This window comes from Pygocentrus nattereri, chromosome 30 (assembly GCF_015220715.1).
Source record: "Pygocentrus nattereri isolate fPygNat1 chromosome 30, fPygNat1.pri, whole genome shotgun sequence".
Taxonomy (NCBI): Eukaryota; Metazoa; Chordata; class Actinopteri; order Characiformes; family Serrasalmidae; genus Pygocentrus; species Pygocentrus nattereri.
The window spans coordinates 19,266,284-19,275,971 of NC_051240.1; the positions used below are offsets into that span (position 1 = coordinate 19,266,284).

Genomic DNA, 9,688 nt, shown 5'->3' on the forward strand with positions numbered 1-9,688 from the left:
TACCGAAAATAAGCGAGCACCGTTGCCACGAGACGCAGTAAATCTTTTGGAGCAGCGCTAAAAGCAAATGTGAAATAAAAGATAGAAATATTAATATTTTAATCTCCTGGATGACGCATGTTCATCACGTTGTCTTCTATGAGTTTATTGGCTGGTTGCAGAGCAGAAGTCTGTTTACTGTCTGACTCATGTAGATGCAGAGTTGCCCTATTATCTGATTATTCAGGAGCATGTAAACATGTTGATTGGATTACTGACAAAGTCTGATTTTCTGCAGTTATCAGATTATTAAGAGCATGTAAACACGCTTACTGTGTGCTGCTGTAGATTTGTGCAAAACCAGTGCTGTCACCTAAAAAGGTAGGCTTATATCCCTGATTATTTTTGGCCAAGTTTTTTCAAGTTTTCTTCAGTCCCAGCAGTTTACCGGATTGGTTTAATGAACTTGAATATGAAAATGACTCTGAATGCACATCCCTACATGACAACTACATAAGCTTTTCACGATGCCTGACATAAACCAGATAATAAGCAGAAATATGCATAAACCTTTTTATTTTTTAATCTGTTTTCAAGATAAAATACTTTTTTCCAAACAGCGTAAGAAATAGAAATATGCAACATACTCATTAGTTTAGGTTTCAGTTTAAATAATTCACGTGTGATTTATTTAATACATTGATTTTAGCTCATTTTAATAAGGGTTGCTTATCATTTTGGAGTTCACTGTAAATACCCCACAGGTCTCAGGCTCATTCCCTAGGATTTCCTGTATGATAGCATTCCTCGGAAATTCCTACCCTGTGCTTTATAGAGAGAACTAGGGGTTGGATATAATGGAATAGCATGTCTCTGTATGTTGTTACATGTGCAGGAGAGTTTGAGTTTGTTTGAGTTAGTCTCAACCGCAAGGGTCTACTCACTTGTGTATTTATATTAGTAGATAATGTGGGTGTGCCTCAAGTGTGTGTGTATGTGCTCTGTGGTGGACCACCCATACTTTTTAACACCAGCCTGGTGTTGCTAGAATTTGCCTACAATGTAAACCTGTTCTCTATATCACACCTCACTGTCTGTAACACTTAACATCTCTTAAACTCCAGGGCTTTAACACTGTTATGAAAACGAGACGACACATTCCTCTCTGACCACTGCTACCAAACGAGCCAATCAGAGCACAGGATGCTGTGGTGGGAGTCTGATTTCATAGTGTAACTGTCAGTGAGAGGTGATATCCATACCTGCACTGTTGGTTTTTGTGCTTATGTTTTGTTTACTTGTTTATTAATTTGAAGATCTGTTTTGCTCTTTTATAGACGACGACTCAGGAAAGCCAGAAATCTCTTCTGGGAATTTCCAGGACAGTTTTCAGGTACCATGTACATGCTCACATGCATATGAACTGGGAATGTAAATTTTGGCTAATTCCTTCGACTAATAACTGACCATCATTATTCAGCCATTAAAGGCCTCAGTACACTTTTAGTGAAACGAAGCTCGTGAGGATTGTGCGAAGCTGAAATCACCTTTGCAGGCTTAAATGCTCACATACTATGTATGTTTTCATTTTGGTTGATCCACCTGTGAATGGTGGTGCAACTCTTTGGAATTCTACAGACATTAGTGAAAGAATGGGTCACTCTCAGGAGCTCAGTGAATTCCAGCGTGGTACCGTGATCGGATGCCACCTGTGCAGCAAGTCCAGTCGTGAAATTTCCTCACTACTAAATATTCCACAGTCAACTGTCAGTGGGATTATAACAAAGTGGAAGCGATTGGGAACGACAGCAACTCAGCCATGAAGTGGTCGGCCATGTAAAATGACAGAGCGGTCAGCGGATGCTGAGGGTCATAGTGCGCAGAGGTCACCGACTTTCTGCAGAGTCCATCACTACAGACCTCCAAACTTCATGTGGCCTTCAGATCAGCTCAAGAACAGCGTAGAGAGCTTCATGGAATGGGTTTCCATGGCCGAGCAGCTGCATCCAAGCCTTACATCACCAAGCGCAATGCAAAGCGTGGAATGCAGTGGTGTAAAGCGCCGCCACTGGACTCTAGAGCAGTGGAGACGTGTTCTCTGGAGTGACCAATCACGCTTCTCCATCTGGAAATCCGATGGATGAGTCTGGATTTGGCGGTTGCCAGGAGACGGTACTTGTCTGACTGCATTGTCCCGAGTGTAAAGTTTGGTGGAGGGGGGATCATGGTGTGGGGTTGTTTTTCAGGAGTTGGGCTCGGCCCCTTAGTTCCAGTGAAAGGAACTCTTAAAGCTTCAGCACCAAGAGATTTTGGACAATTTCATGCTCCCAACTTTATGGGAACAGTTTGGGGACGGCCCCTTCCTGTTCCAACATCACTGTGCACCAGTGCACAAAGAAAGGTCCATAAAGACGCGGATGAGCCAGTTAAATTTCATGACAAATGGACCAAAAGAAACAGCCCAAAATGGCTTGGAAAACATTCTGTTTCCATTGACTTATATTAAAAGTAAAGTACATTTTTTCCTTCTCCTGTAAAGTTACCAGTACTCATTTTAAAACTGGGGGGCTAATAAATATGTTTTTTTATTTGGAGCTAATTGCCTATTGTGCCCCAAAGTGAACTATTCAGAATCTTTAATGAGAAACTCATCTGTTCAAATAGAGGCTGTTGTTCAGTCGAAATGAAATAAAATTAAATTAACTTCGTTTTTTTCATGAATGCCACTGATAGAGCACTTGTTTTATTTGTGGGTTAACAATGAATCACTTAATCATTCATGTCCCTAATATAAACGCAGAGGGTTGAGTGTATTTAGAAACTGTAGCTGCTCTATTTGAGCTGACCAGCTCTGTGCAGCCCTTCACATAAGCAATTAAGCCTGTGTGCTTCTGCTGATAAGAGTGTCTGTGTGCACCTGTGAGGTTGGTCTGTGTGAATGCACCTCTCAGATAATGTTTTCCAGCCATTTCACGCTGAGATAATCACCGTCTGGAAAACACACACACACACACACACACACACACACACACACACACACACACAAACTGCGTCTTTTAAAGGCTGTTACTGACCAGATGTCTTTTGACTTCTATTCTTATAACTCTCTTGCTCTCTCACTCTCTCCCTTTTCCTCTGTCTCTCTCTTCCCATCTGTCTCTCTCTCTTTGTCTGTCCTTCTGTTAGTCTCTGTCTCTTTCTTTCTGTGGCTCTATCTACCTCTTTCCATCTCTCTCTCTCTCTCTTTCTCTCTCTCTCTCTCTCTCTCTCGCTCTTTGCATCTGTGTGTCTCTTGCTCTGAGTCTCTGTCTCTCTCTCTCTCTCTCTCTCTCTCTCCTTCTGTATAGCTCTCCCTGTATCTCTCTCTCTGTCTTTCTATCTGCCTCTTAGACTCTTCCTTTCTTTCTGTTTGTCTTTCTCTTTTTCTATTTCTCTTACTTTCTCACTCTCAGTGCCTTTCTCTCTCTATTTGTCTATCTGTCTCTCTGTCTCTTGCTGTCTCTCACTCTCTGTCTCTTTCTCTCTCTCAGTCTCCTTCGCACTCTTGCTATCTCTCTCTATCATCCCCGCCTCTATAATGTCAGACTGTTTTCTCCCCTTCCCAGCAGGGGCTAATGAAATATTGATTCATGGCTGTTCTTCTAGCTGTTACACCCAGGCTTATATGTCAGTGAAATTCTTGGTACTTGAGTTTAGACTCACTTTATCATGTTTCTTCTTAGCATTATAGTAATTCTGCTGCTGTTGGCTGGTTTGACTGGTTTATTCTTTGGATTTGTCAGAGCGCCAGAGACATCGAGTCCAAGATGCGCAGCGAGACTCGTCTGAAGCTCTTCATGCTGGATCCGGACACACAGGTGACCTGACCTCAACTCTCGCTTTATAGAACTGACACTGAGCCACGTTACTAAGTGCCGCCTGTGATGTGTATGTTCGTCCGTAGAGGCTGGATCTGTCAGGCATTGAGCCGGATGTGAAGCAATTTGAGGAGAAGTTTGGCAAGAGAGTTCTGGTCAGCTGCAATGACCTGTCCTTCAACTTACAGAGCTGTGTGGCTGAGAATGAGGAGGGGCCTACTACTAATGTAAGATGCACACATGCGTACAGACGTTTAAGTGCACACCTTTTTTTTCCTCCCAAGTTTTTAAATCTTGACTGTTCATAGTCTTAGACGTATTGTTATAATCAGAGGTGAATAGTTCAGGTTCAGGAAGTCCAAATCCTTGTTGTGATTTTTTTCCAGCTGCCTGGCTTTTCTGATCAGCTTGAAGCAGCAGAAGAGCTGTCCAGGCAGATGGAATGGAGATTTTTACTTTCTGGACCTGAATTTTCCACCTCAAATCGTAACATATTGTGGCATAGAAGAAGACATGGGGCAAAATAGCATTTCCAGCAAGTGCCCCTTTATTAACACAGCCGCAGGGAAACCTGCCACTCAGAGCTTTCCTAATGGCTGGGAGCCAGGCTAGGTCACCGGCAACCATACATCTCACAGATATAATAGACACTAAACCCCCCAACCAACCAAAGTGAACTAAACTCATAATATGAGGTTTCATCATGCACCAAATCATTTGCTGAAGGGTAGTAAGAGAACTGAGTCCTTGTGAGATTTATTACCATAAAACACACACACACACACACCTATACTCGTCGCTGAACAATCACAGATGTGCACACACACACACACACACACATACGGTAGAGCAAATTTACAGGACTGATGGCCTTTGCCAGAGTGCGTCTGTGTACTCTGACTGGCATTGCTGTTTGACTTGGTGTGGTGGGACAACCCGTCGTCCGTAGCAAGCCAAACAGATGATTCCTAGAGAACTGTCTGATGCTGGTTTCCTGCTGTCACTTTCAGGCCTTTAGACAGGCCTTTTGTCCAGAAAGACCATGAGCTGTTGCTATAATTTTCTGGATTGTTCTCTTGAGATAACAAGATAATTAACTCGTTATCTCAAAATAACAATCCAGAAAATTATAACTGCCTCTCTGGTCAAAGCCTGGCATCTCCAAAATGGTGACTTTACAGGAGAAGCGAAAAACCTACTTTACTTTTAATATAAGTCAATGGAACCAGATTATTTTCCTAAGTCATTTGGGCCGCTTCTTTTGTTTTATTCATAATGAAATTTACACACAATGTAAAGGCCGACAGGCATTTTCCAATTATGTCAAAAACTGAAAAACGACAAAAATGGAGATATGAGGTTTTATTCTGACAGCAGCGAAATGCATATGTTCATTTAAAGGGGAATTCCACCAATTTTTCAAAAATGTTTGCATAAATCAATCCCTAAGATGTAAAGTCATTCAGAGTAGTTTGATGTAGGACACTCTGTTGTGGAGCTTACCAAGTCAGGATTGTTCACAGTGGTGGTATGATAGGAAGCAACTGTCTGAAGAGCTCAGTGCTTCTAAAAGCTGCTTCACAGAAAGTGATTACATGACATTCTTATGAGCATTCTTATGTTTTATTATAGCTTTTAGACAAGCTTTTCACCTAAAATGTATCTTTTTTATTCCATTCATAGAGGAGGATGTACATGCAAGATGTACGGCAAAGTAGTATGTATAGAACTCATACACACAGGCACGTTTATAGAGATAAAGCTCTGGGCTGTGTTCTTGCAGGTGGAGCCCTTCTTCATAGTGCTCTCACTGTTTGACGTGCAGAACAGCAGAAAGATCTCTGCTGATTTTCACGTGGACCTGAATCACCCATTAGTGCGCTCCATGATATCTCCGTCCAGCGTTGTGATTAACGGAGCTGTGGACACTTCACTCATGCCCGCACAGCTCAACGGGCTGCCAGAGGGGGCGCTGCAGTACCCCACACAGGTGACTACACTCTACTCACTAATCTTACTCCACTGTTGTGTCTATTTAGTGCCCATTACACTAAATTCCAAAGTTTTGAATCACTTATTTGAATTATTTTTTTTTTAATTCAAGTTTTTTTGGGAAAAATATTTCTTATAATAGTTCTTTTAATATTTGTATAATTTTTAAATGATAAGCAATGTTATGTAATTATGTACAGTTATGTGGCTTAAGACCACTGTTTTCAGTGTCAGGGAAAAAGCTCACAACTACACAACAAATTGCAATATTGGATTTTTCAGTATTCAGTTTGTCCACTACAGCTTCCACTCTTTCCTGGAGACTTGCTTTAGGTTTTTAAAGAAATCTGCAGGGATGTTTTTCCACACCTCCAAAGTTTATTTTGCTTCTAACAATCAAAAACATATTCAGTGATGTTGAGGTCTGGACTCTGGGGTGGTCAGTCCTTTTTTTGGAGAACTCCTACAGTTTTCCTTTTCACAGTAAGGGCTTCTGACAGCTACACACCCTTTCCAGAACCCTGTGGCCTTCTCACAGTGGAAGGATGGACAGAAAAACCTGTGAATGTTTCCAGATGAAACCCGATATTCAGCTTGATTTTGTCCTTTCTCCAAAGTGCTGTGTCCTCTCTCGTGGTGTTTATCTGGTGGTGAAAGTTTGGTGGTCTTCCAGGCCTTGCATGGTTGTTAGGAGTCCCATTTTCTCTACATATTATAACCTCTTTTATGTGATAGTTCAAGTGCTGTCATCAAAATATTTTATGAATATGTGCTTCAAAACATTTGGTTTAATTCAGTTTTTCCACTGGCCAGAAATGTGTGGCCAGTTTTTTATGCCTTATTGTCTTTGCATTTCTCAGGGAGTGTTCTCGGTGACATGCCCGCACCCTGACATCTTTCTCGTGGCACGGATTGAGAAGGTCCTGCAAGGGGGCATCACACATTGTGCTGAGCCTTATATGAAAAGCTCAGACTCTGCCAAGGTACCACAATCGCTAAAAACTGAATAAAACCACATAATAATGGCAAGGAACACTGCTTTCTGTGCAGTGGACAGACTGTCTATCTTAAAACTGAGCTGGACCATAATGAGCTTTAGAGAGAATAATGTGTGCTGTTGTTCTGCTGCTTTTTCCCAGGTGGCTCAGAAGGTACTGAAGAACGGCAAGCTAGCCTGCAGTCGGCTGGGCCAGTACAAGATGCCTTTCGCGTGGGCAGCCAGGTGAGGCAGTGCTGTCTGGAGAAGTATTTTAAGAGTTCAAAGCTTCGACTGTGTTTGAATTTCTCGTTTAGACTGAGTGTGTTCGTGTTCCTTGTGTTTGGCACAGGCCCGTGTTCAAAGATGCCTCAGGGACTCTGGACAAAAGTGCCCGCTTCTCTGCCCTCTACCGGCAAGACAGCAATAAACTGTCAGATGAAGACCTCTTCAAACTGCTGGCTGACTTCAGGAAGTTAGTAACTTCTAAGTGTCCGTCATTTCATCCGCATCACCCGAAAATATCCTCATTAAACTGATAAACTGTAAAATCCAAATACTTTCCGAGCGCAATGTGTTCAGGCTGTGTTGATGCAGCTGCAGGTGTTCCCACTCCAGGTTTTAAGGAATGTGTTTTGACTGCACTCTTCTAAAGAGCACACCTGTCAGGGCTGGTGCACTATTTTTTTTCTTTTTTTTTGGTTAACTGATAATGTAAATAAATCTGAGTTTGTCCACAGACCTGAGAAGATGGCCAAGCTTCCTGTCATCCTGGGTAACCTGGATGTAACCATCGACAGTGTCGCTCCTGACGTAACCAGTAAGTCACATTATAACATTATCTCTCGTTTGAACTCGATTCAACTCAGCAGGGATTAGTTGGCAGTTTGCATGATGAATAAACACTGCTACTGGTCTCCCTTGTAGTACGAAACCTCACTGGCATGCTTTTTACCTCAGTGTTTCTTCCTACATAGCGGCTTCATAACACATGCATAAACAATGAATAATGTATTTAGAAAGCAGTTATTCAGTGCTTACGTACAGCTAAATGTCAGTATTCTCCAGCTGATGTCGGATGTTTTATGAAGTGAAATGTTTTGGTCTAAGGGACCCTAAACTAAAGTTATGGACATTTGATCCAATTACAACAATCTAATGAAGCACCATTCCCAAGTAATTTAACTTAGGCCCAATTATTTATACCCCTACCTCTTGTTTTTGAGTGTCTCCTTGTTTCGTGGAACTGAATTACTAGGGGTTGAAATCCTCCCCTATGAAATGTGACCCTCGAATAAAAAGAGCATCACTTCATTAACAGCTACCAGCGCCGCTCTGTAGGCGACGCTGCCCGTCTGCAGGGACAGCAGAGGAGGGGAAAGTTCAGCTCCTCACTGCTGGGCTTTAGTTACATTTAGGCCATCATACACCTTCAAAGAAGGGGGCAATTATTTATTATCACCCACCCATAATTCTTCAGTGATATGGAGCTTGTTCAAATTTTCCTGTTCCACCTTAAATGGCTAGCTGATTGGTTAGCTAGCTACCAAGACATCCACATACAAGTAGCTTCTTTTCGTGCTTGTTATGAAGAAAAGGACCATAACGCATTGAAACTATTATATTATGTTAAACTAAGAGAATACAGTGGTTATCGTCATTTTTAACAGAGAAAAGTCTCACATTTGTGGGGGTCTTTGGTCGCTCGCACAGCCATCTTGCCGGTTTTTCTTTTTTCCTAATAACACTCCGTTTGGACTCTCTGAGAAACCTCCGTTTGGAGGCCATGTAGCCCTAACACTTTGTCCTACCCCTCTATCTCAACAAAACACCAACACCTACCCCAAAACGGAGGGCTAAGGGCTCAGTGGTAGGGGCGAGGGGTGAATGGAATTGGGCTTTGAAGACAGAGGCCTAGTTAGGAACACCAGTCAGTTCTCTGAAAGACTCAAACCAAACTCAATTTGTCTTCATATTTTGTCATATGTGAATACCAGTTTGCATACAACTATATGTATTAAGTTTTACTGTTAACTGTTACATTAACTCTTTCCTCTTCTCCTTTGTTCTGTTTTAATCTCTTGACTAACTGGGCACATAATGCATTCTGTTGTAATGTATTGTAGTAACGTCCCTAACTCTTATCTCCTCTCTTGATTGGTCAGATTGTGTTACTCCCTCCTACATCCCTGTGCGGCCCTATGAGAGTAAAGGGCGGGGTGGTGGGCCTCTGCTAGAGGTGGAGGAGTTTGTACCCTGCATTGCTAAGTGCTCGCATCCCTTCACCACCTACAACAACCACCTCTACGTCTACCCCAAACACCTCAAATACGACAGCCAGAAGTCCTTTGCCAAGGTAACACACCAGCCTCCCTCAGTCTTGCTTAAACTAAATGCACTGTGGCTCTAGATGTCTTTAATTATTCTGTGCAGACGCACTATTTGCGCTGACGCTCTGAAGTGGCCAAAGAATCTGACACACTGAAGTATCCAGATGGCCGATTTGATTAGTTCTAAAGCCAAGTGTGTTCAGTCCTTTCCAGCTTGGATAATGTTTAAATAGCTAAGCAGACATGATTCTTTCCACCAGGCGAGGAACATTGCAGTATGCGTTGAGTTCAGGGATTCTGACGAGGAGGATGCACAGCCACTTAAGGTTTACTTTATATGCAGTATTTACCTCATTCACTACATTCACTTTACTCTCCATTATGAACCTGATGTACTTCTCAAATTCTACTCTGGCCTGCACAAAAGCAGATCACTGATTTAAGAGTGCATATATGTGTATGTGTGTGTTCGTAGTGTATCTATGGTCGTCCAGGGGGACCTCTTTTCAGCAGGCATGCATACGCAGCAGTGCTGCATCACCAGCAAAACCCAG

General features: G+C 42.3%; 1 protein-coding gene across 15 annotated transcripts in view; it reads left to right on the top strand.

Moving 5' to 3' along the window:
* Nucleotides 1-9,688, top strand: part of dock9b (dedicator of cytokinesis 9b) — a 143,160-nt gene that overhangs the window by 72,457 nt on the left and 61,015 nt on the right. For 14 of the 15 annotated variants that reach the window (XM_037536544.1, XM_037536553.1, XM_037536552.1 and 11 more), the window contains exons 9-19: nt 1,317-1,372; nt 3,762-3,836; nt 3,923-4,063; nt 5,620-5,826; nt 6,689-6,811; nt 6,968-7,050; nt 7,157-7,279; nt 7,545-7,624; nt 8,970-9,160; nt 9,395-9,460; nt 9,610-9,688. The exon at nt 9,610-9,688 is cut by the window's right edge and continues 14 nt beyond it. In XM_037536544.1, coding sequence (XP_037392441.1) covers nt 1,317-1,372; nt 3,762-3,836; nt 3,923-4,063; nt 5,620-5,826; nt 6,689-6,811; nt 6,968-7,050; nt 7,157-7,279; nt 7,545-7,624; nt 8,970-9,160; nt 9,395-9,460; nt 9,610-9,688 — 1,224 coding nt within the window. Of the gene's footprint in view, nt 1-1,316; nt 1,373-3,618; nt 3,646-3,761; nt 3,837-3,922; nt 4,064-5,619; nt 5,827-6,688; nt 6,812-6,967; nt 7,051-7,156; nt 7,280-7,544; nt 7,625-8,969; nt 9,161-9,394; nt 9,461-9,609 lie in introns of those variants that run through there. The other variant, XM_037536551.1, reaches the window with a different exon arrangement.